A 26,913-nucleotide genomic window follows, 5' to 3' on the forward strand; every position below is an offset into this window, starting at 1 on the left:
ACTGATACATGTCACAACAAGGATGAATCTTGAAGACGTTATGCTAAGTTAAAGAAGCTAGATGCAAAGGCCACATAATGTGTAATTTCATTTATATAAAATGTGCAGAATGGGCAAATCCATAGAGATACATTGTATTAGTGTTTGCCTGGAGCTGGGGTCAGGAATCGGCAATGACTGCTAATAGGTACAGGGTCCTTTGCAGGTGATGAAAATGTTCTGGAATTCGATGGTAGAAATGGTGGTAAAACTTTGTGAATATACTAAAAACCACTGAATTGTGTACTTTAAGTGGATGAATACTATGGTATTGGAATTATATCTCAATTGTTTAAAAAAGTGAACAGAAAGCAATTTTATGGAACAGTCCAAGGGGAACCCAGGGGCATGCTGGGTTTGATTGCACCTCTGGTCTCCAGGTCACCAGCAGCCAGAATAGAGAGGGGCCCAGACTCTGCAGGGTGCTGTTCATCCTCCTTAGCACAGTCCTCACAGGAGCCTCTGTAGGGCCAATCTCAACATACCTCACATTCCTGTTCGCACCAGAATCCCGGTGCAATCCTCCAGCAGGTCTCTGCCCCGTCTCTTCATTGTCCTTCACTCACCACCTTTTTTATTCCTCTCTCTCCAGAAGTTGGTTTTATTCATTGCTTTATCTTACCTGCACCTGAACAGTGCCAAGCTAACAGTAGATGCTCGATAACTTTCTGGCAGATGAATAAACTTGGAAGAAAAGTGTACCCAGAAATTTGTACTGAATATTAATTAAAATATGAAGGGTTATGCTTTATTTTTTAATATTTTAAAAAATAATCTGTTTATTTTTAGAGAGAGGGGAAGAAAGGGAGAGAAACATCAATGTGTGGTTGTCTCTTGTGCACCCCCTACTGGGGACCTGGCCAACAACCCAGGCATGTGCCCTGACTGGGAATTGAACTGGCAACTCTTTGGTTCACAGGCTGGTAAAGTGCTATGCTTTAAAAGGTGTTTTTCTTCAGCAAGACTTCTTCCCCCATTTAAATATGTATTTAATCTTTAGGAAATCGTGCACAAATGGCATTTTATTATAGATAATCTAATTTATAAATCTTCACACACTTTAAGAAAAACATCCAGGCATCATAAACATAAAAATTTCAATATACAAAATTCCAATGTACAACAACAAACTTATTTTTAGATTATGTGGTTATCGCTGCACTACCTTTATAATTCTTTATCCAGAGTCCAAAAATGTAGGCAAGCCCTAAAAAGGTAGCATTTCCACATACTGGTGTCCATCATCTCCCGGTAGTTTGTACAGGAAGTACTAGATTCAGCGAGCACTCCTCAGAAGAAGGACTGGTCATTTGGTTGCCCTTCGGACCTTCTGCAGCTCTTCAATGGACTTCCATTGTTGGTTGATTGTTATAAGCTTAAATAAAAAAGCAAAATAAAATCATTCATTAGGATCTGTCCTTTATCCTCACATCCCCTTTGGGGGTTTGTCCACGCTCCTCTTTAGAAAAGGCATCACCGTAACATTTGTAATCAAAGGATCACCTCTTCCCATCTCTAAAATGTGGACAAGATAGTAAAATAGGCTGGTTTCCATCACCCTATCCCTCCAAAACCCCCTTGCATTCCTGGGGGTTATAGGATCAGAGAGAAAGGTCTCATATCTCTGCCCCTCTTTCCTTTAACTTTTTATTTTAAATTTCCCATGGCTTCACATGAACTTTGAGTTTAAAAAGCGAGCCCACTCCCCATGAGTGGATGTATAATGCTCTGAGTGCAGGATGTGGCAGACAGCAGCTCTACACAAAATTTCCTCATTCCGATTACTCACAAAAAGTACAAAGCATCTAAATGATACAATAAGGGAAAAAGGACAGAGCCATGGATACTCCTCGACATCCAAAGAAGTCACATTCAGAAATTCTCATTTATCCTCACAAGTCTCTGTTCCTCCAGAACCCATGAGATGTAGGCAGCTTTAAAAGATTATAAATGTCCTCACCAAGCCAGACTGTGTTATTTGAAAGTTTTGTTAAAAAAAAAATAGCTTTCCTGACAGACCTAAGTATTGTTCAGTCTAACAGACTAAACTTTATTACTTCCAAAATATTTAAAACACAAGAAGTCTTTGCAATAGTCTCAAAAGAATAAGTGAATATTAGCTACTTTTGCTTGAAGTGAATGCTTCTTCTGTTTTTCAGGAACTCCTGTGTTACAAAAGACCTTATATTAAATTTATATAAGTATAAAATGAGGTAATGAGATAAAAGGATAAAATGAGATAATATATTGTGATTATGAAAAAAAGTTAATATTTGAGTGTCTACTACAGGCCAGGCACCATGCTAAAGGACTCAATGTATTTTATCTTCTTTAATCCTCTTAACCCTATTATTGTGCCCCTGTTATAGACTGAGAGCCTGCTCCATTATTCACAGGTGAGGTGATTGTAAAATCACCTGTGAATAACAGAGTAGGAATTTGAACTAGATCTCTGCAACTCTACAGCATTCTTATTGATTCTACACTAAACGGCCCCCAAAAGTGGAAAGTATTAAATCTGTTTTGCTGGCAACGATGCTAAGGCTTGGACTAAATGTAAACAACTTTTTTAAGTTCAGAAATACCTTTTGAGGTACATTAGGATCCACAGTTTCCCAAGGTTCTGGATTATTTTTTCGATCAATGCTACAAATAAAATAAAGCAGATTAAACATAAAAGTAGGTGAATTTCAACCAACTCTGATACTGGGTCTATAAACATGCTGGGGACAGACCCAGACTGCACACTGAGGCGATTCATCTGTTAGTTAACTGAAAGTGCTGGAAGATTCCTTAAAGGGGCTTCACAGGTTTTACTCAAACATTAGGGATTAATTCCTCTGCAGCATAGGAGGTCTGAATTCCCTTGATTGGGCTAGATTGGAGAATATTCTCAAAAGCTGAATAGCAATAGGGGTAGAAATGCAGGCTAACAGAAAGCAAAAATGTCCTTGCCCTGGTTTCTGGGACCAACGGAAGGGCTGGGCTTGAACAGTGCAGGTGGTGAACTGCAGAGCCCTAGGCCCCCTTGCCAAAGCTGCCCTTTCTAGCCCTGCACTGGGCCAGTCTCCATTTCAAGTTTCTCTGTTCCTCATATTCCACAATATATGGTATTTTACCTGATATCCACAGCTGACATTAGATTCATTGCAAATAACTGAATCTATAAACTCTACCACATTAGGAAAGATCTTTCTAGCAAATCAAAATTTCAAAATTTGACCCCTGGCTGGTGTGGCTCAGTGGCTTGAGTGCCAGCCTGTGAACAAAAGGGTTGCTGGTTCGATTCCCACTCAGGGCACATGCCTGGGTGGTGGGCCAGGTCCCCAGTAATGGGTGCATGAGAGGTAACCACACATTGCTTTCTCTCTCTCTGTCTCTTTCTTCCTCTCCTCCCCTCTCTAAAAATAAATAAGTAAAATCTTTAATAAGTAAATAAGTAAAATAAAATACCTGGCTGGTGTGGCTCAGTTGGTTGAGCGCTGGTCTACCCATGGAAAGGTCACCAGTTCAATTCCTTGTCAGGGCACATGCCCGGATTTTATGCCAGGTCCCAAGTTGGGGATGTGTGAGAGGCATATTTCTCTCACACATAGATGCTTCTCTCCTCTCTCTCTTTCCCTACCCTCTCTCTAAAAAATAAATGTTTTTTTAATTTAAAATATCATTAAAATGATTATATAAGTTTTATGATGGATATCCCAAAAGATCATTTAAGAATGTTAAATGATCAAAATTTAAGTTAAAAAAAACAAACTTTGCTGCAGGAGAAGGGGGGACAATGGATAAAAAAGTATTTAGAATTAATGAACAAACTAAGTTTACAAATATCATAATTTAATAGTCTTCTGTTATCGGGACGCTTTCTAGCCCTGACTCCAACTTCGCAGTTTGGCATTCTTGTCCTGGGGGGAAGCTAGGAAATCGATATCATACATTTTATAAACTGAAGGTGATCATCCTAACATTGCTAATAACGTTTTAATAATAAATGTCTACTTACATCACATCGGACTTCTTAAGGGAATATGCAGCAAAAGACGTCGCTCCGCTCGCGGCCGCCGTCATGATCATCACCAAAGGAATAAGCTAGCGGAGGAACAGGGTGAGGGTAAATATTCCCATGTTTCAGTGTGAAATATCTGACCTATCACAGAATAGCTATGCACCACCTGTTCGTCTTTAAAAATTAAAAACACTGAGTCAAGATTTTCAGTTGCTTTAAATACTTACTTCCTTCTTTTTCATCAGGAGTCGAAAAAAGTTCATGACGACCTCAGCGTAAAATGCCAAATCTAGAGTAAAAAAAATCCAAGATATTGACCAAAACTTCAGCCCCTTGAACCCAACCTGGTGGGCAAAAAAGGCCAACGAACTCCAGGGGGCAGCCTGGGGCCGGCTCACCCGCGCGGCGGGGCGGGGCGGGGCGACGCGCGCGGACGCTGCTAACGGCCACAGCCAAAAGAAGCCCGGGCCTCCGCTCCTTATATACTGACCACAGCCCGCCGGAAGGGCCTGGCCAGGGCGTTCTGGTCACAGTCACGGGTCGGGTGGGGGACGTGCGGGACCTGACTCGCTTTCCTCGCGGGGCTCCTGCTCCAGGGCGCCCCCTACAGGACACTGTGCCCATCAGACGCTGCGCAGCCAAATGCGGGCGCCGGGGGCCCCCTGCCGTTTGCCGCGGTTCTTACCCGCCGACCGGCGGGAGCCCAGGCTGAGCATTGACCCTCTGGGTGGTGCCCAGCCATCCCAGGCGTCTACGAGGGAGTGGAACTGCAAACCAGACACATGTGAAAACCAACACAGCTAAAAGGGGGTCCGGAAAAGAAGCTGCGGAGCGGAGGCCCCACAGGGGGAGGCTGCCAGGTGCAGGCAGCTATATTATAATGAATCCAATCACATTAGTTGTAAAGTTCCTTCCAGAATAATTTTTTATCCCGATTTTTTTCCCCGTAAAAAAGTCAAGGGTGAAGAAGAACAAAAAGAATCAGCTGGAACGGTTTCTAGAATAAGGTCCATTTCTGAGACGACCCAGTCTGCTGGCTTCATCTTCAAATCCCTGTTTAATTTACCCCTAAGCTACCAGCCTCACCTTGCACAGTCTGTGCAAGGCTGCAAAACCAGGGAAACAATGTTAACAACAGTTCCATTAAAACAGGAGCCATGTGCCAGGCCCTGTGGCAAAATCTCGACATTTCTGCAGGCAAAGTATGTTATTAAGGCTCAGAGATGCTCGAGTCACATAGCTAGTAAGTGGCAGAGCCGTCTTCAGAACCCAGGTCTGTCTGGCACTCATCACTGTTCTTTGTGCACCCCACTCCTAGTTACTGCAATTAAGCAAGCACGCAAGCTCAAATTTAAAAAGTTATTTAAAACAGTTATTTTAAAACTGTCTGAAGTTCAAGCTATGAGTTAAGGTTAAAATGGAAACATCTTGATGTACACTGGAAAGAGCCAGACGTCGCTCTCTTTCAACCCCATTGTAATTCTTCCTGAGGCAGGGGTGTCAAATTCATTTTCACGGGGATCCACATCAGCCTGGGGGTTAACTTCAAAGGGCCAAGCGAAATTTTAGGACTGTATAAATGTAACTACTCCTTAACAGTTAAGTGAGAGCTTGGCACAGCTGTGGGGTAGAAACAACGTTCCAGGCAGGATAAAACAAGGTGGAGGGCCGGATTTGGCCCAAGGGCCTTGTGTTTGCCACCTGTGACCTAAGGTCAGAACCCACCCCTGCCCCACTTAATTAGCCTACTGACTTTGAGAAACTACCTAACCTTTATGAGTCTCAGGTTGTATACCTATAATGTGGAACAAACCTAGTTCAGGGGGAAGTTTGGGGGGGGGGGGAGTTAGAATACTTACACATGTATAAGTAAATCACATGGCATTCTGCATTGCTTACAATAGATACTCAATTAAACAGTAACTATTATTCACAAAGATATGTTTTATATAAAACAGATTATAAATGTAGCTTCTCACCCACTTACTCTGACAAGGATTCTTACTGTGTAAACCCAGGGCTGTAACTGGAGACATTTACCTATTGGTCTGATTCATATCAGATACTTAAGAAAATTCAGCTTTAATTCTCCCTAGTGTGTATTGAATTGAATTAAAGAAGCCTTTAAGTGCTCCTTTGGCAGAATTTCTAAAGCCACTTTTCTCATAAGATTCTTTAAAAAGCTTTGTTTTATTAATTAAATGTAAGTTTTTCTAGGAAGGAAGGGTAGGTGCGAGACAGGAAGAAATCTTAGAATGTATAATGACCTTAAATTCAGAGTGCTGCTTTGTTGATGTTATTTCTTTTCGAAATGCAGTACAGTTTTGTAGTAGTCTAGGCATTGTTCTGAGAACAGGGGCACAGTAAATTCAAAGGATTAATAAGACACAAGTCTCTTACTTCAAGGTTCTTACAATGTAGTGCCCATGAATTCTAACCCCAGGCATAATCTAGTACCAATAACAGATGATTAATTCTGACTAAGGGGATCTGGCCAAACATATCAAAGGTGAGGGTATTTATTTGAACAGAAAAACCAACTGTCAAAAGACATTTTGGGGGCAACTATAAATACAGACTAGATATGAAATATTAAGTGTTGTTAATTTTGTTAGGCGTGGTAATGGTGGTATGGTTATGTAAAAAAAATCCTTTTTAAAGAGTGTATATATGTATATGGAAAGAGTTAAGAGAGAAACGTGATGTCTGAAATTTACTTTAAATCACTTTAATAAAAAACTAATAAAGCAAATTTAGCAAAATAGTATTTAATCTAGAGTTAAGTATGTGGGAGTTTGCTGGTCTATTCCATTTTTACATGCGTTTGAAAATGTTCAGGAAGTGTTTTAAAATCCACATACTGGATGCATGTATAGTTACAGATGTAGTGTGTCCATATAACCTTTAAAATCTGCTTATTTCTATCGCAGTTACACCCAGAAACCCACCTCCCCCGCCTTCAGTTAATGCCCAGATTACTGAATTTGTGGGAGATACAAGGTCAGTATATAATCTGGTCTTTCCCAAGATGCCTAGTAGGCACAGCTCCCACACAGAACCCAGAAGGAACCAGCTCTGATCAGTGTGGCTCAGTTGGTTGGGTGTGGTCCCAGAAAGGTCACCAATTTGATTCTCAGTCAGGGTGCATGCCTGAGTTGCGGTTTCCATCCCAGGACCAGGAGTGTACGAGAAGCAACCCATCAATGTTTCTGTCTCACGTGGATGTTTTTCTCCCTCTTTCTCCCTCCCTTCCCATCTCTAAAAGTAAATAAAATCTCTAAAATAAATAAATAAATAAAACCAAAGGAACCCACTCAGGACGCTTCACCCTTTGTGGCTGCCCCAAAGCCCATAATCCTGGAGCTTCCCCTCTTCACCTCAATTGCCAGAAACTGCTGAAATCTTCTCTAATTGCTGCAACTCAGGCTTTCAGAAACATGGAGTCATGACTGCTTGGTTCCCACACCAGGAATTTAAACTTAGACTTCAATCAGCTCAGCTCATGCTTGATGAGAAAAAAAATGTTTTTATTAAATATTTTTTGTTGAAATTCTTTCTGCCCACTCTTCAATGGCTACCTAGTTAGCAGGTTTAGCAAATACTGGATCTGCTAAATGCTGGCATATCTGAGGTGTACTACTTTATTGTTTAAGGATCTTAGAGTGGCTCGGAAAGGAGTTTGCGCTGCATGTGCCAGGAAAGATATTCATACTTCCCAGGCGCTTAGAAACTGAAGTGCTTCAGTTTTCCCACCAACCAAGAACAGCTTTTGGAAGTTGCACAGAGCCATCCTCAATCACATGAAAACTGAGTCAGAGCCAACGGAGAGGTGGTTACCAAAGGTGAACTGAGGTGGGGGGAGGATGAGGAGGGTAAAGGGGGTCAAATATGTGGTGACGGCTGGAGACTAAGCTGTGGGTGGTGAGCACGCAGTACAATATACAGATGTAAGGTTGCACACCTGAAATTCATTATTGACCAATGTCACCCCAGTAAACTTAACTTAAAAAATAAATGGGGCCCTGGCTGGTGTAGCTCAGTGGATTGAGCGCAGGCCTGCGAACCAAGCAACTGCAGTTCAATTCCCAGTCAGAGCACATGCCTGGGTTGCCGGCCAGTTCCCAGCGGGGAACACACAAGAGGCAACCATACACTGGTATTTCTATCCCTCTCTCCTTCCCTTCCCCTCTAAAGATAAATAAATAAAATCTTTAAAAAAGTGAATGGGAAAAAAGCCGAGTCAAAGAAATCCTTGATCTCATTTCCTCACTTATTGAGTATTCCAATGAGAGAAAACACATGGCTTTGTCCTCAGCGGGCTTCCAAAGGTTTGATAAGAGGTTATAGTTACAATTTTAACAGACATTTTCAAATAAAAATTGAGCTTCTAACCAAAACGTGGATACTAAATTTCCAGCCTGATATGCTCAACTTTTTCAGGGAAAAAACAAGAGGCCTACAGCTAGAGTCAGAGTTAAGGGGTTCAGGCCAGGGTGCCTCAGGCCCAGGGCTGGCAAAGCTTAAAGGCTGCCTTGTCCTACAAAATCAACTGATAGAGAAGATGAATGAAAGCTGTCGAATTCTAAGTTTTTCTAGGCATTTGCCTCATTACTCAAAAGCAAGGGACCAGCTTGTTAGAATAATTTAGATGAATTACAATGTCATATCTATAAATAATTATTCCCCAAAAGATAAGGTTTTGCTAATGTGTCCTGGCTCCAGTCAGAAACAGACAACTTTCCAACGACTTAATATTTATGGCTTTGTATATTTCACGCACTACGGTCTGATCATACCCTCAACTCCTGGTTGTATGTAATTCACTGCATGACCTGTCTGAGACCTGTGCTCCAGCTTACCTGTAGGTCCTGTCTGTCTCATTCACTTAACTCCAACAACTGCTAGGGCACCTTGTGAGTGAAGAAAGGCTCAGTGAGATGCTTACCAGGTATTGCTAGGTGAGAAAAGCAAGTACATAGTATCATCTGATCTATACCTGTGTAAGGGACTGGAAGGTTAAACAACACCCAAGCGCTTTCTCTGTGATTATCTGTATTTTTTAGCACTCTAATTATTTTTGTGATAAAGGAAAATTAAAATGTACATGTGATCTATCTCCTAAAAAAATACACTTACAAAAGGGAAAAATAGTAGCTATACAGTGGAGAAACTGGGTCATCCATAAACAAGTGATCAAAATTAACATGACCGATAACACCGACATCCCGTGCCTCTGGCTGAGCTGACAGAACGGCACTTACGTTTGGCTCGGCTGGTGACGTGTAACCAGAATCTACCACCATGTGATACCAAACACAAATCAGGAACCACTGTTCTGTGACATAATTAGTCTGTACTCTTCAAAAATGTCAAGTTCTAAAAAACCTGAGGAACTGTTTCAGATTTTAGGAGGCTAAAGAGGAAAACGAACAACTAAATGGATATATGATCCTAAACTGGATTCTGAAACAGGAAACCAATGACTACTGGTACGATGGATAGAAAACCACAGGGTGATAAATTGATGTCGTATTAATGTTTAATTTTTTTAATTTGATAAATGCACTGTAGTCACATAAGAAAATAAACCTTATTTGTAAGAAATATACACTGGCCCTGGCTAGTGTGGCTCAGTTGGATGGAACATCGTCCTATAACAAAGATTGTGGGTTTGACTCCCAGTCAAGGCACATACCTCATCTAACTCATTTTCTTCCTTATCCACCCCTCCCTTGAACAGTCCCCATTTCTCTCCCTCCCACATTCTGTCTTGGCACCACCACCGGTCCAGCAATCAGGTGAGAGATCTCAGAGCCATTTGGACTTGCCCCAGCCACATCCGATTACCCCTGAGATCTTCCCATCGGTCGCTCTCAAATGCATCCTTTCCTACACCAGATCCTTGAGGCCAGCACAATGCCCACCACACAGTGAATGCTCAATAATTGTACAGCTTCTTGAGATATTTAAATTTCATGAGAATGTTATCATATTTCAGATTTTTTAAGTTCCCAGTCCACATGCAAGAGAATCTTATCCAGATGAAATTCTGGGTATAATATCTATTCTTAAACACAGGCATAACTCAGAGATATGACAGGTTCACTTTCAAACCACTGCAATAAAGTATCACAATAAAATGAGCTGTAATCTTTTTACTGGTGCGGGGGCGGGGTGGGGGAGGTCCTGCCTTCAATTTGTGAAAAATGCAACACTGTGAAGCACAGTAAAGCGAGGAGGAATAAAATGAGATATGTCTGTAGTTGAGCATATGGCAAAGTATAAAAAATTGGTGAATATGGGTTAGAATATATCAGAGTTCTCTATTCTATTCTTGCAGCTTTTCTGCATGTATGAAATTATTTCAAAATAAAGTTAAAAATGCAATCAACCCAAACCAAACCAAACCAATCCACCTCCGCCATTGCATAATCAACACACATACATATACCTTCTTCCTAAATTACGGTATTTTAACACACCTTTTAGAAATAGGATAAATCTTGGCTTATCAGGCACAAATTTGTTTTATTTACAAGAAATAACATATGTACACACTCTAAGACTGTGAAATTGCAAACTATAGTTCAAGTTCACATTTCAATTAATTCTTGAGCAGGTATATACTTCTTAAATATCCTCTAAATTAGAAAATCCTTGTTTCTGAAATAAGTTTTTATATAAAGTCAAATCCTTGTGACTTAAGGACGGCTTTACAATCTGAAGTGATTTTAGAAAGTGCTCTTGTTTCACAGTGGTTGCTTCTAGTCCATTTTCTTGCAGAGCCAGCAAGGCAGCCTAAGGGATACAATAAGAAATAGTCTGCTTCATTTTTGTTTTATAATATACAAAAAGTATGAATGCAAACAGCTCAGTCCCGCTGCATAGAATTCCAATATTCATTACAACCAAAACATTAAGCTATAAAGTTAGTAATTAAAAGTCCTCTTAGTAGAACTTTTCTTCTACATTAATCTCTGGCCTTAAACAGGAAAAAAAGAAAAAGTTGCAGAATAATATGTACATTATGAGCCCACATACATATGTGAAGATCAGAGACGATCTTCCTGACCTCAGACTAGGAGTTTCCAAACAGGGACACAGCACTGATCACAAAGGAACAGATCAAACACATACTTTATGACCCAGCAATTCTCTTTGTAGATATGTACATACATGAAACAGACACACATACACATGTATACCAAAAGACATGTACAAGATTGTTCACAGCAGCACAGCTCGTAATGGTAAAGCAGCAGGTACCCTGAATGTGCAGGAGTGGTTTCCTTTGGGGTAGAGTGTGGGAAGGCCCAAGGAGACTCTGGGGTGTTGACAATGATCTTCTTTAAGCTAAGTGGTATATATACAAATGTGTTCACTTTGTGTTGATTCCATGAACTGTACCCATACGATCTATGCATTTTTCTGAATGTTATATTTTACAGAAGTTTATGGAAAGAATATATGTACCCCTATGTCCACTGCAGCATTATTTACAATAGTCAAAATATGGAAGAAACCCAAGTGACCCTAATAGACAAGTGGATAAAAAAGCTGTGGTGCATATATACAATGGAATATTACTTGACCATAAAAAAGAATGGAATCTTACCATTTGCAGCAGCATGGAATGACCTAGAGGGTATTACGCTAAGTGAAATAAGTCAGACAGAGAAAGACAAATACCATATGACTTCACATATACCTGGAATCTAAAGAACGACATAAATGAACAAATTGAAACAGACTCACAGATATAGGGAACAGATTGATGGTTGACAGAGGGGAGCAGGATTGAGGGACTGGGTGAAAAATAAGAAGTACAAACTGGTAGTTACAAAGTAGTCAAGGGTATGTAAAGTACAGTATAAGGAATATAGTCAGTAACTATGTATGGTGCTAGGTGTGTTCTAAAAATATCAGGAGACTATGAGGGAAAGTATGGCTGTCTAACCACTACACTATATACCTGAAACTGATACAAAATAGTACTGAATATAAACTGTGATTAAAAGATAAAATTAAAGAAATAATAATAAAATTTATTTAAACTTAAAGTTTATGGAAAGGGAAAAACATGGACAATGGCTTCTTTCGTCCTCAAAATAAAGTCTAAATGCCTTAAAGTGGCTTAGAAGGACCTGAGTAATCCAGCCACTGCCCACTTCAATAATGTCATGTCATTTCTTGACTCCAATCGTCTGCATATTTTATTCCCCTTGCCTCAAACACTCCCCTTCCCTTCCTTAGCCCGGTAACTCCTTCATCATCCCCCCACTTCCAGTTCACATACCCTCTCTCGCAAAGCCTTCTACGACACCCAAGTCTGGAGTTCTTCCTGGGTGCTTCCACAGCACCCTAAACTTCCCCGACTGACTGCATATTTTCAGTTGCCAACTCAGTGTTAAGATTTGCCTCTCTGCACACTCCTCCGTCAACCCTACCTCTGTAGGAAGGGGGCTGCCACTGTTTCACTTTGCCTGGGGCCTGCCACATGGACATCTGTCAGTAAATGCTGCCTACTGAGTGAAGAGTTGAATAAAGGAAGAAATGCTTCAAACCCAACATTTCTTCACTAATTAACTTACTTCTTTGCAGAGGTTTCCAAGATCAGCCCCAGAGAAAAAGCGGGTTTCTGCGGCTAGGCTTTCTAAGGAAACATCAGGCCCCACCGGCATCTTTTCGGCACAGACTTTCAAAATGGAAAGCCTGCCCTGGAACAAAATGTGACATGTTTATAACCTTACAGCATTTCTGTTTGACACATGCTATATTAAAACAATTCAAGTTCATTAACAACCACAACTAAAACAAAAACAAAAACATTTCAAATTAGAGTTTCCTATTATGTTACATAGAAAGGATATATATTTAAGAATCAAACAACAAGAAAGAATCACTTCTGAAGAGGTAAAAAAGATTAATTCATCAATGGCTCATACTGCAATGGTAAAAATGACATCATGATAAAATTTTAGTATTTTTACAGTTAATGTTTAAAACAGCCAATCATAGATACATCTCTTTAAGGGACATGATAAGTCTCTTTTTTGGGTACAAACAGTGCCATCAGACAGGTTTAAAAGTGTTGTAAATACATGAACTATCAGACACAACTGAAAAATAGAATAGACATTTAAATAATTTTTTCATCCCTTCAAAACTTGAGAAAAGCGCAAGGAAAGACAAAGCCCATTCCCTGGGCCCTTCAACCTCCCTGCCAGTGGCTCTGGACAATGAGGGCAGAGAACTCACTGATTCTTTGGCTGTGGATACACTGTGTAACCTCTGACATGTCAGATGTCCCCACTGTGAAATAAAGATGCTGTCCCACATGAGCTCCAAAACCCCTTTAACCCTTTAAGACTCCTCCATTCTGGTTGCAAAATAATGGTGAGTAGACTCAACAAACTTAGTAAGTTCACTGAAATTACTACCTTACTTTTGGGCTTATGTTCCTCCAAAAGCAGGGCCAGAGCACTCAAAAAAAGCAGATGGGAAAAATGATTTATGAAGGGCACCAGGCAAGGAAGAACGCAGAACCCAGTCTGGGATTCGATCTGCCAGGCCCCTGGAAGTTCAGACATTCACACAGAGTAAACGTGCACCACGATTACCTCTGCATCGGGAGGTGGGATACAAATAATCTTGTCCAGCCTTCCAGGCCGTAGCAGGGCATCGTCTAACACATCCGGTCTATTTGTTGCCGCAACAATCATGACATTTCGATTAAAAACTTCCTGAAACTCTGAGAGAAAACACACAAGATAATGTCAATAAATCATTAGTTGTATTTTTTTAATTACAAATCAATAGGTCCATTTGTTTTTAAGTAGGGATATCTTTTTCTTGGGACTAGAATGCTTGTATCTCCTATCCAGACTACCTTCTTGATTTCAAGGTACTGCGTTAGCAAACTGTTCATCAAAGAGCCGCTTGCGCACGTGATGAGGGGAGCGGCAACTGTGAGGGAACATCTCTCCGAGAAAAGTCTCACCTCAGACCAGACAACATCTACCTGGTATCGGAGGGCACCTGAGCCTCAGTGAGTGTTTACAACTGAAATGGATGACTTGAAGAGACAGAAGCACATGACAAACACATGGAGATGTATGGCTATGAAAAGTCTTGGCTCATCTCCTTAAAGAGAGAGATTTACTTTTTATTTTTCTTTCCAGAGGCAGAAATATGATAATTAACCTCAATTGTAAGTATATAAACCTTGGCCGCAGATAAGCAGCCAGGGCAAGGCCTTACACACGAAGCGTGCAAGATTGTGGAACTGAATAATCAAAACATCAATAGTTCTCTGCAATGTGATCTCTCAAAGCAGTGAGTTCCCTCTATCTGCAAGTGTTTAGCTGAGGCTGCATAAACACTGTAAGATGCTACTGAGTAATCCCTGCATTTTGAGATTTGATTAGAAAACTTCATGGGTCCCTTCAAATTCTAGTGGCACACATTCCTAAGGAGCTGTAAGGCTTTCCTTACAGGGAACAATTTTTAAAAATGGGAAATAAGTAGTAACAGGAAAAGAACAGAAGAGAAGGAAATTATCTGTCAGGGACTATTTAAGGATACCAAACTCTATCTGGAAGAGACTCAGAAGGAAAGCGGGAACTTCCGAAGGTCACTTTAACTTCATTAGAACCAAGGATACCCCTTCCTCAAGGAAACTGGAATTTTCGATTCTACAATTATTAAAAACAATAATGTTTTGTTTCACCAAAAAAAAAATTTACAAAGGGATAAACACTGGTTTTTCAGGATGTAGAAATAACAAGAAACTCTCTCCTCTATTAATAATATGTAAAGTTATATTTCTTCACCTTAGAATAAATAAAATTCACATTCATGTACAGCTAAATAAGTTGTTATAAAATTTACCTCACTTTCTCCAGCTAAATCACAATTTTACCAGCTTTGGAAAGAACCTGAACAGAGTCAAACTAAAATTATACAATTCTTTCTGTAAGATGGATGCAGCTCAGGGAACACTAGTGTAGGTGCATTGTTTACATGTTGGCCGGGATTTTCAGTGTAATCTGGCTAATAAATACCTCTTCATTTTTTTTCAGCTCCTTGTATTTACCCTGTTGATCTGATTTACTTCCTCTTCTCTCTATAGTTTTCAGTCCAACACCATCTAATTCGTTCAGGAGAACAGAAAGAACACGCTCTTGAACATCACATCCTGTGCTGCTGATTGATCGGGCGCCCAGGATTGAATCAATTTCATCCAAAAACACAATTGCTGGAGTATTTGCTCTTGCTTGTCGAAATACCTTTTGTTAAGGAAATAAAAATATTTAAAAGCTATATATCATACCTTACTCACGTGAGTGTATTTTCTACATTACTCTTTTTACAGTATGAAAAGAATAGAAAAACTCAAAATGTCTAAGGATTGGGGAACAAAGAAATAAAACTAGGAACAATGGAGTATTACACAAGGGTTAAAAATCATATTTTCAAAGAATTTTTAATATTATGGAATTTTAAAAGTTAAAAAAAAAATCACAATAAAGACACATATATATCCCCTGCCCAAGAAAACAGAAAGACAAAAGAAATTCACCAAGATGTTAATGTAGGTAGAAAGATTACGAACAAGTTCTTATTTATATTTTCTACATTTTCTAATAAACAAATATGTACAACTTTTTTTCAAATTAACAGCTTTTATTTATTTCTTTTTTATTGTCGTTCAAATACAGTTGTCTCCACTTTCCCCCCACTGCTCTCCCCGACCCAAGTGGGAAGTGCCCCACCTCCCACCCTCAATCCTACCCCCTTGGCTTTGCCCTTGGGTCCTTTGTACATGCTCCTTGACAACCCTTCCCCTTCCTTCCCCCATTATTCCCCTACTACCTCCCCCTATATCACTTTTCTAACAAGAGAAAAGCCAGTTACATTTTAAAAAACAAATTTTATCCGTAAGGTATGAAATGAAAATTCAAAAGTACACTTAACTGCATGGGGGAAAATAAACAAACCAACCTGAGACAAGACTTTTTCTGAATCTCCAACAAAAGGTGAAAAGAGATCAGCTCCGCTCACAGAAACCAAAGAGCACCGGCAGCTGGTGGCCAGGGCCCGCACCAGGGTGGTTTTCGCACATCCAGGGGGGCCGCAGAGGAGAACGCCCTTTGGTGGTGGCAGGCCCATCCTAACAAATTCGTGGGGGAATTTCAGAGGCCATTCAATGCTCTGTAGTACACAAAAACAGATGGTCGTTTTAGTATACAATGAAACATCAAATAATTCAGTAAATTCATTTGCCCATTCAACAATTCTCAGGTACCCATTGTGAGCCGGAAAACCAGTCTATTCTCCAGAGCAGCCAGCAATCTTGTAACGGAAGTCAGGTCACATCACTTCCTTCCTAAAGTCCTTCCATGACTTGTCATCACGACTAGAATTAATCCCAAATCCAAACTCCTCACTCACCACTGCTTACAAGGCCTTACATAAGCTGACTACTGCCCTTCGCTCCTTTACCTGCTGTTCTCTCTGCCTGAACACGCCCTCAAGATCTTTGTGTGGCTATCCCTCATCATGCAGGCCTCAGTTCAAACGTCATCTCCTCGAGGACATCTTCCCTAACCTTTCTAATTAAAGCAGACCCTCCTTCTCCTAGTTATTCTATGCTACTGCCCAGCCTTTACTTTTGGAGCACTTATTCGGGCACTACCTGAAATGACTATTTTTCCATGCTGGGTTTGTTCTATTCTGCTTCTGCTGGAACATCAACTTTACCTCTAAATCCCCAGCACCTAGAATGACACCTTTGCAAAGCAGGCACTCGATAAATGTTAACTAGATGGTTAAATAAATCTTCACTACCTCTTAGGTAGATATTTTTATTATTATCATTTTACAGATGCTGACACTCAGGCTTAGAAAAGTAACTTGTCCAGGGCTTATTGCTAGTGAGGCGGCAGAACTGAGACCGACTACAGGCAGCGCAGATCAAGAGCAGGAGCTTTTAACTTCCACCATATTGCTTCTCTACAAAAGAGGGATGAGGCAAGACCTCTGTACCTAGGCAGTTCATATTTTAGTGGGGAGATAGGCTTGTACACTGACAACCAGGTGAGAGAAGGGGCATTCCACAGAGAAGAAACGATACATACAAAGAGACACCCAATTCACCCGCCAACAGTAAGCAGGAACAGAGGGAGGATGGGGGAACCAAAAAGCAACAGAGATGAAATGGAGGGAGGAGTCAGGTCACAATGGGACTTAGAAGTTTTAGGCAACACTGAGGAGCAGTACACACAATGGAGGTGAAGGAAACGAAACTAGAGGCAGGGAGACCAGTTAAAATTCTCTTGTAATGACTCAGACCACAAAAATAATAAGGCCTATGTCAGAGGCAGTGGAGGTGTGCAAGGGGTGGATTTAAACGTAAGATGTAATTGACACAGGGCCTAAGTTCTAAATCCAGAGGGGAAGTTATGTGCACGCACGCTATGAGCCTATGCATTTAGAAGACAGGTTTCTGACTTGGGGGTGGCTGGCTGGCTGCACTCGGGCAGGGAATCCAGGCGTGGAGGTGGAGCTGATTAGCTAAACTTTGAACAAGCTGAGTTTGAGATCCCTGGAAGTTACCCAGTAGGTTGGCAGCTAGGTAGTTCTGATAATCAAAAGAAGTGTCTGTGCAGAATATAAGGGTTTTTAAGTTAAGTTTCCAGGGGACAGTTGAAGTCGTGGACATCAAAATCATGGGCTCGTTCACAGAATGGAAAAAGAGGACTTCCAGGAGCTTGGAGCACTAACATCTAAGGTGCGTGAGAGGAGTGTTCAGAAAGGCAGGAAAGCTTAACATCTCAAAGCTAAAGGGCTTTCAACAGAAAGGTGTGGCCCATCTCTCACATATTTTGTGAAGATTAAATGAGACAATGCGTGTAGAAAGTCAGGGCATATCATAAATGTGTTTAACCATGGACACAGCGATGCCAGGGTTCACTGTAGCTGTAGCTCCTAGTGAAGATGAATTATAATGGGTATTTGTAGATCAGTCTTTTGCGTGTGTGGTTAGAGAAACCTAGTTCCGTATGACAGGATCATGGGAAGGTAAGTTGACAAAATCTATTTCTGAGACTGCAATGCAGGCAAGCACAGCTGAGAGGTGCGTCCCTCAACATCCACTGTGGGAACCAGTACAAGCAGCTGTCTGGGCCAGGCTCACTGTTTATTATAATGTCGTGCTTTTACCAGTCCCAGGCCAAAGTAAGGCCCACCACCTACGTATTAGTACAGCCTGTGAACTAAGAATCATTTTGATATTTTTAAATGCTTGGGAAAAAATATTTCATGATGTAAAAATTACATGGCTTCAGGGTCCATAAAGAAAGTTTCAATGGAACACAAGCACCCACTACGCGCTGCCTGTGGCTGTTACTGTGCTACCACGGCAGCTGAGTGGTTGCAGTTCAGACTGTATGGCCCACAAAGCCTAAAGTATTTACTGTCTGGCCCTTTACAGAAAAAGGTTGCTGACCCCTGCTCTAGATTATGAACTCTTTAAAGCATTAAACAAACAAAAAGAGAATGAGGTAGGGAAGTATGAAAACCACTATTTGATGCCTATGGAAGTCCAATTAAGGAGCGGTCGATTCCCTGACTGGGAATGGAACCGGTGACTTTTCGGTTTGTGGGAGGAGTGGTCACTGGATTTAAATGTTGGGATCAAAGTAGTGACGGCAGGAAGAGCGGCGTGGGCACTGCCTGCTCTCACCATAAACACACTGATTACACTTAAACTGAAGTATTATTCTTCTGGCTTGAGCAGCCTCTCTATCTCACCTGCCTTAACTTCAGTTTTACATCTTCAAGGCCACCAATCTGCTCCCAGCCAACAGGTTTGATGTCCATCAGCCCAATGACACTTCGAAATGATGAGGGCTGAATCTTTTTAAAAGCTTCAAGGAAGTCTGTTTCATCGATCATCGGCTTGTCCTTGTTCTGAAGAAACACACCCAGAACAAAATCAAACCAAAAATGAGGTGAGACTTTTTTTGCATAATTACTTTTTGTATCCTCTTCAAATCTGTAAAGCTGTTTCATCATTACAAAATTTATACATATGGTACAAACAACTACCCCCCAACAGTCATCCCCTGAGGATGCCAAGAGTCTCTTCTGTGTTCTCCCAGCATGTTTGATAATCTTAAGCATGCATATATCCTTGCAAACAGATAACACAAATGGGTATACCATACATATTAATTTGTACTTTTTTCACATAGCTTAGAAACCTTTTCACGTCAACTAATACAGCACTATCTCACTCCTTTTCTTCTGCCTCACTTTTATATGTCAAGTATTTTTTTAAAAAAAGATTATGTTTATTTACTTTTAGAAAGTAGGGAAGGGAGGGAGAAAGAAAAGCAGAAGAACATCAGATGTGTGAGAGATACATTGATGGGTTGGCTCTCACATGCCCCAGACAGGGACCTGGGAGACAACCCTGGTGTGTGCCCTGACTGGGAATCGAACCGGTGACTTTTCGGTTTGTGGGAGGACACCCAACCCACCGAGCCACACCAACCAGAGCTACATGTCAATTCTATGTAATTTCCTCAAAGCAGAATCACAGAGCTTAAGAACATGTACACTTACAGTTGTAACAGCTTATTACCAAACTGTCCTCAAAGCTGCACCAATAAACAAAGAGGTGCTGTTCTCCCCACACCTCTCTGACACTGGACATTACCAAACTCTTAAACTTCTCCCGTGTGACAGAGGAAATAGGAATCACTATTGTGTTAATTAAATCTCTTCAATTGAGAGTGAGATGGAGGGAGTAAAGGAATTAGAAAATCACCTTTTTTGGAACCATCATACTAAAGGCTTCTCTGAGCAAGAATCATTAATGGATTCTAATCTAGGGGAGGGAAATTTCGACCAGGAGAAGGTCTCCACATAAATTTATTAGTTGCAAATGGAAAGACAGCAGCCATATGGTGGAGAAACTGGACAAAACCTTGACTGGTTGATCACATGAGTCACCACTTAGGGACATCTTGTGCCTCCAAATGTAATACCCTAAGAAGGACACACCGCACTTATACAATATTCCCAACAGGCACACGTAACCTAAATCTGTGAAGAATCATTAGACAAACCCAACCTGAGAGGCATTCTATAAAATCACCAACCCACATCCTTAAAAAATGTCAATATCGACTATTTCACACACACACACACACACACACACACACACACACACAGGGCTATGAAATTATTCAAGATTAAAAATAAAAACTAAGTGTAACATATTATACTGGATGAGAATCTGTACTCAAAGAAAAATATGCTAAAAAGATCAAAACTATTACCAAAACAAAAATATGGACTATAGATCTGATACATTTTGATCTATTGACACCATTTTGATCTACTGATCTATTTTGATACTACTGATATATTTTGTATCAATATTAAATTTCCTAATATAATGAATACATATAACCATACTGTGGTCATGTATGAGAGTATCCTTGTTGTTAGGAAATAGACATTAAAATACTAAAGGATAATGAGTTATGATATATGCAGCCCATCCTCAAATGATTCAGAAAAAAATGTGCATACATACACGCATACATACAGAAAGACAGGAAATATTGGATTGGCTAAAGCTCCTTTGTTTTTTTCCATAAGATGGCCATAGTAGCACTCAGTTGACTTTAACTTCATTTTAAACATTGTCACAGCTGTCATATCAGCATGCATTTAAAAAACATCAAAATTGGAAAAAAAAAAGAAAGAAAAAACATCGAAATTGGTGAATTTTTATATAGCCATTTTAATATTGATGACGGAAGAAAATACACAACATTTTTGGCATATTATGGTTTATTATTTCAAGAAAAGTAAAAATGCGACTGAAATGCCAAAACAAGATTTGTGCAGTGTACAGAGAAGGTGCTGTGAATGACCAAATGTGTCAAAAGTGGTTTGTGAAGCAGATCTCTCACTGGACGATGCTCCACGGTCAGGGAGACCAGTTGAAGTTGACAGCAATCAAAGACACATCAACTGAGAACGACCAATGTTGTACCACTTGGGAGACAGCCAATACTCAAAATACCCAAATCAATACAGTCACTGGTGAAAATGAAAAACGTGTCTCTTAATTTATGGAAAAAACTAAACAGACTTTTTGGCCAATCCAATATAAAACTAATTATGTAAAATGGTAAAAGCTGGTGAATTTGGATAAAGGATTTAGCAGGAGTTCCCTGTCTTGCAACTCTCCCTAAAGTTTTAATTATCTCAAAATAGAAAGTCAGAAAAACCCAAGAGTGCAATCTTTAAAGAGAATGTTTCATGTTTATTGACCATTTGTAACCCTGTTTCTGTCAACTACCTGTTCATGCACTATTACCCATTTTCTCTTGGATTATTTGTCTTTTCTTATTGGCATATGAGAGTTGTTTCTATATCAAGATAATTGGTATTTCTGTCACAGGCTAAAAGTCTTTTCCCGAGTCTGTCCTGTGTCTTATCTTCGCTTATCGTTTTGCCATTCCAAAATGGCCAAATTAGTAAACCATTTCCTTTTTTGGCTATTAGGTTTTATGGTATGCTAAGAAAGGCTGTCTTCACTCTAAGATTATATTCTGGAGAATCTTCTAGCAATTCCCTTAATCATTCTAGCGAAGCAGATTGTTTGTTCAAGTTAAAAACTCATTTTTATTTGTACTATATGCATTACATTTAAGTATATGCCCTCTGATATCAAATTCTAAACATTTACTTGTCCAAAAATTTTCATTTTTAATAACCAACTATTTTATCCTAAGATGATGTAAGTGAATATGTATATAGAGAGCAATTCTGAACAGCATTCCTAAAAATGTTAATAATTATAATCTCTGGGGGAGATTTCAGGCAATTTTTACTTTCTTGGTAATTTTTTATCTTGTTGATTATTCTTTATAAAAAACACTGTTAAATAATCTTTTCAATAACTTTTTTTTTTAACTAGCTGGCAGTATCAGATACTAGATACCTGACTAATTAACCTTTAGGTACCTACTAACATTTGAAAATACCATCAATATTTCTAGATCACCTATATGTATATTATTTCATAATCCTTGACTCCCATAATCCTCTCAGGCACATAAAATTCTTTTCCCTCCATTCGTACATGCATTTCTGTTAATCCTCATCCTTTAACAGGAATTCTTCACAAAATTAGCTGACCAAACTTGAATGTGTCCCTTGTCTGCCCTGGTGCACACAGAGGCAGTAGGAAGCCCTCAGCCGCTTCGAAGAGGAAAGAAGAAAAAGATGGAGCCAGTACCTCTCCAGGTGCCTCTGTCCCTTCTTCCTTTATGCCCTTCTTTCTTCCACTTCCCCTGGTTGTTTAAGACCTCAGCCATCACCTGTGGTAACTACGCCTGGGCAGGCCCCTCCTCAAGTAGCACTGGGCTCTGCCCTAGGACGACAGCAGCTGGCTGGTCCACCTAAGCCAAGGTGCTTAAGGTCAAACCTGGAACTTCAAAGCAGAGGGAATCCTAAATGTAAATTCCATTTCCCATCCCTTGGTACTCTCTTCATCCCCTCAAAAGGCATATGTCCTCACAACTTTATATGGGGGCTTGTCATTATATCTTCAAGAAGTTTGAGCTCTAAAATCCAGAAGATGAGGACTTAAGTTTATGTAACTCCTTCCCCAACATCAATGTAAGAGTAAAAATACGTGAACAGAGGAAGGATACAAATTATCTAGGTAAAGAGGTTTCAAAATTTTAGGATAAGTCATCCTTTCATAGATTAAACTAATTCAAAATTGACTTTTAAAAATTATAAACCCATTATAACAGAGACAGTCTTCAGCATGTTGAAATTAACTTTTTTCTAAAGGGGGTTAGGAATTCAAGATTACTAATTACATACAAAGTGAACAGATTTTCCAATCTATAGTGTTGAAAACTATTATATTTAAGCTAATATTCTAATATTTTTAATAAAGGTATTAAAGATTTGAATGTCCAAGTCCAATTTAAATAAAATTCCAGGTGCCCAATCTTTTCCTGAGTTAGAAAAGGTCATTTTCCCTACAAGATACTTACTAATAACAAAGGGAAATAGTACGACAATGGAAAAATCTTGGAGATACCACCTTATCTAAGAAATCAAAGTTCATGGGACAAAGAGGTATCATTCGCTACCTAACAGATGCAGTGAGAACACAGGATCATTCTGTGATAGTCCTGCCAAAAATGCAAAACCTGAATCAGATTATAAGGAAACATTAGTTACACCAAAGTGATGAATATTTTACAGAATAACTGACCTGCACTCTCAAAACGTTAAAGCCACAAAAGACTGAAGAATGGTTCTAGATTGAAGAAGATTAAGAAATCAGAACAACTAAATGCAGTGTGTTATCCTGGATTAAAAATGGTATTTTCACTTCTCTTTTTAAAATTTTTTGCTCTAAAGGAAATCAATGGAACAAATGGTGAGATTTGGGTAAGGTCTAAATTATCATGTCGTGTTAATTTCCTCATCTTCATAAGCGTGCTGCAGTTAAAGTCCTTGTTTTTGGGGAATATACACTCAAGTTTTCAAGACTTGCCCCAAAGGGGCATGGTAGCCGCAGTATATTCTCAAAAGTAAGAAACAGCTGTGGAAGGTATCAAAAGTATCAAAAGTTCCAAGAAAATGTACTTACCACTTGTTTAATCCCCCAAATTAATTTGTTACCTTAGTAAAAAACGTAGCACACGTATTTTTGGCATGTCTCCTACCTTCTCCCCATGAAGCAGAGCATGCATGGCGGCCTCCCTACAGAGTGCTATCAGGTCTGCGCCAACGTAGCCGACTGTCATTTCTGCAAGGAGGCTCAAGTTGACTTGAGGAGAGATGGGCATCTCTGAGGTAATAACCTGCAGAATCTCATTTCTTTGTTTAAGTGTGGGAGTCCCAATGACAACCTATATGCAAAGCAACAAAAAATTAAAGTTTACAGTTTAAAATATTTTTTATCTTCACAAACATGTACAATGATTTAGTGAGCAAATTAGAAACTATTACTGTGTACTCTTAAGCATTCCTTAGATTCTGAACATATGAAAATTCTCAATTCCCAGAATAGTAACACTGTCTATAAAGCCGCACAATGAAAATTACAAAGGTCATTTAATAAGTTTTTATTTATTTTTGAGACTATACCAAATTCTAAGAGCCAGGTCCCAGTCCTTACAGAGGTGATTTGAGAGTGGGACTAGATGGTGTGAAGAAGAAATCCACTCAAGTTCAGAGCAGGGTAAGCTAAAAGTGTGCAAATGTTATCTGTTATCTTTAGATAATATCTGTTATCTATTATCTTTAGAATCCCACCCAAAGTTCAAACATCACTTCGACTAAACACTATTCAAGCTGCGTCTGCTCTGATTTACTTCTTCCGTCTTCATCCTTTTCTTTTAACACATTTATATCTCGAGGCATTCATCTTACTTTAAATTCTCATTCCAAATTCATTAAGGTTTAATGCACTTGTAGCAGACCTACTTTCCCCAAAAATTAGCTTTACCGATGACAGTACGCTTTTTCAGGACCTGCCCAACAAAACTAACCCCCAGTGGCCACCCTGCTTCTCGGAACAATTGTGGGGAAAACAAACCGTCCTGGCTCACAGCCCATATACTGACATTGAACGAACGTGTCCTTTGCATGACAAACACCCCCACCAGCCTCACCGATTTCCGAACCTAAGTGGCAAACACCTCGCAGAAGCCAGCAGGGGCCAGAAGAGGACGAGGTTCCAGAGTAATAGGCTAACTGGCCTGGCCTATTTACCTCTCGGTCAAATCTTCCAGGTCTGCGCAGCGCTGGGTCTAGCGCGTCCGGACGGTTGGTGGATCCCACCACCACCATCTCGCGGTCCCCGCCGAAGCCGTCTAGCAGCGTCAACACCTGGGCCACCACGCGGCTCTCCGGAGCTTGGTGTGGGCCGCCCCGCCGCGGGCACAGAGCGTCTACCTCGTCCAGGAAGAGGAGAGTGGGCCTGCGGCTGGCCAGCTCCTGGGCGCGTTGGAAAACCCGCCGCACGTTCTCCTCAGTCTCCCCGGGCCGGGCGCCCTGCAGAGCTGGGGCGCTCACTGCCAGCAGCTCCGCGCCCGCCTCCCGGACCACAGCCCGCACTAGCTGGGTCTTGCCCACTCCGGGGGGACCCGCCAGGAGCACCCCGCGGGGCACTGCTAGCCCCAGCGTGGCCAGGGCGCGGGGATAGCGGAGCGGCAGGCAGAGGAGCTCTCGCAGCGAGTCGGCCGCCTCCGAAAGACCCCCCAAAGGCACCTCGGGCTGCGACTGCGCTTCCGACAGAGGCACCTCGCTGAGGCCGATGAGGGTGTGAGGAGTGACCAGCCCAGCGGGATCCGGACTAGGCACCCCGCTGACGATGTGCAGGGCGGCCACGGGGCCGGGGATGCCGGGGCTGCAGGCCACCACGTGGCCCTGGGAGACTGGCCGGTTCCGCAAAAGCTCATGTGCTGCCTCCAACACCGCGGCTGGATTTGGAGCACCGGGCGCGCCGGCCCGCTCACGCAACTCCGGCCACACAGTGAGGCGCCGAAGAGGCGGGCAGGGCACCAGGCGGAGGTGGCTCAGGCTGAGACTCCCTTGGAACCCCGGCGCGCCGACTGCGCACCCGGGGCTCGCACACTTCGCATCCAATTGTACAAACCCGTCAGCTCCGTCCCGCCGCGGCCAGGCGGTGCAAAGGCAGGAGCCGCCGTCAGGCAGCGAGATCTTCACCGCCGAGCCCAAGTGCGCGCCCAAGGCTCGGAAGGCTGCGGGGCCCAGGCGACAGCGCTGGGTGCCCCGATCCCTAGAGTCTAAGGGTAGGAGCCTTAAGAGAGGTCCTTCGGGAAGGGAACCTGAGTCCCAAGCCATTGCACAAGGAGGAACCTAGGCCGAGCGAAGCTGGGTAAAAGTTCCACCCGGGCGGCAAAAGCCGGTACACCGAGCACCACGGCCGGAAGCAATTGACGCGCATGCACCAGGAAAAAAGTCACTAGTGTCCGAGTGGAGGCCAAAAGGGCCAATCGGAAAGGCTAGGGCGCTGGGGTATAGTCTGTGGTGGTGTCGGGTTTAAAGAAAAACAGGGGCGGATTCCAGAGCTTTACAGCTGAAGCGTTCGTTAAGGGCGTCTAGGAGGCAGCGCAAAGCTAACTCAACTAGGTCTAACGACTTGGCGGTTTGCAGAGTCACCGGCATAGTATCCTCTTTCCCTGGCTCTCGGACTCGAGCGTCACCACGTGCTCGTTTGTAAAGTCAGCCTGGAGACTGCCGTTTTGTTGGGAAGCTGCTGCAGCCCCCGTGGGCACAGTATTTTGGAATGCTCTAGTGTTAATGGCTCAGGGGACTTTGAGTAGCTGAGAAACAGCCGTGGCGCCTTCGACAACCTGGGTTCCAATCTGTATATAGAAAAGCGTCAGCATAGCAAGGGAGTAGCACATGGAGCATTTTAAATCCTTTGAAGAGAGGGAAGAAGTAAAACTGGGCCATCTGACATATTGGTGGCACACCATCATAACCACTTCTATTCATGTGATGAGTGATTATTTAGGGGACAGCAGTACTGAGTCCTGTTTTAGATGCGATGCCTGTCTACATTAAACTTCTGCTATTATTCTCTCCATCTTTAGCCACAGAGAATTAATCTTTCCTCTTATCAGCTGAAATACATTTCCTCTCTTAAATTCTACGAACCAAAAAGAACTACGGATATTCAAAATTTTAAAAAGTGCCTTGTTTTTATACTACTCACATCCTTCTACCTCTACTTTTTCCACATTCACTGCAACCCCAATTTATGAAATTTTAAAATTGAGATT

The 26,913-nt window shown here is 41.4% G+C and overlaps 2 protein-coding genes across 3 annotated transcripts; both read right to left on the reverse strand.

Annotated features, from left to right (window-relative positions):
• Positions 1-1,043: 1,043 nt before the first annotated feature.
• Positions 1,044-4,523, reverse strand: CUNH15orf48 (chromosome unknown C15orf48 homolog). The gene is made up of 4 exons (XM_037151799.2): positions 4,273-4,523; positions 4,043-4,128; positions 2,625-2,685; positions 1,044-1,414 (listed from the first exon to the last, which is right to left on the reverse strand). The coding sequence occupies exons 1-4, from the start codon at positions 4,306-4,308 to the stop codon at positions 1,346-1,348; spliced, it is 252 nt and encodes an 83-aa protein (XP_037007694.1). The 5' UTR covers positions 4,309-4,523; the 3' UTR covers positions 1,044-1,345.
• Positions 4,524-10,472: 5,949 nt separating this feature from the next.
• Positions 10,473-26,527, reverse strand: SPATA5L1 (spermatogenesis associated 5 like 1). 2 transcript variants are annotated; one of them, XM_037152216.2, is made up of 8 exons: positions 24,875-26,525; positions 23,824-24,009; positions 18,860-19,018; positions 16,049-16,258; positions 15,141-15,333; positions 13,666-13,796; positions 12,637-12,762; positions 10,473-10,843 (listed from the first exon to the last, which is right to left on the reverse strand). In XM_037152216.2, exons 1-8 carry the CDS (start codon positions 25,967-25,969, stop codon positions 10,676-10,678), a joined length of 2,268 nt encoding a protein of 755 aa, XP_037008111.2. In that variant the 5' UTR covers positions 25,970-26,525; the 3' UTR covers positions 10,473-10,675. The 2 variants fall into 2 exon arrangements, with proteins under 2 accessions (XP_037008111.2, XP_037008115.2); XM_037152220.2 differs by lacking the exons at positions 10,473-10,843; positions 12,637-12,762 and having other exon boundaries at positions 13,672-13,796; positions 15,109-15,333; positions 24,875-26,527.
• Between the last annotated feature and the right edge of the window lie 386 nt (positions 26,528-26,913).

The sequence above is a fragment of the Artibeus jamaicensis genome, unplaced genomic scaffold (assembly GCF_021234435.1).
Source record: "Artibeus jamaicensis isolate MK-2021 breed Jamaican fruit bat unplaced genomic scaffold, CSHL_Jam_final contig_548, whole genome shotgun sequence".
Taxonomy (NCBI): Eukaryota; Metazoa; Chordata; class Mammalia; order Chiroptera; family Phyllostomidae; genus Artibeus; species Artibeus jamaicensis.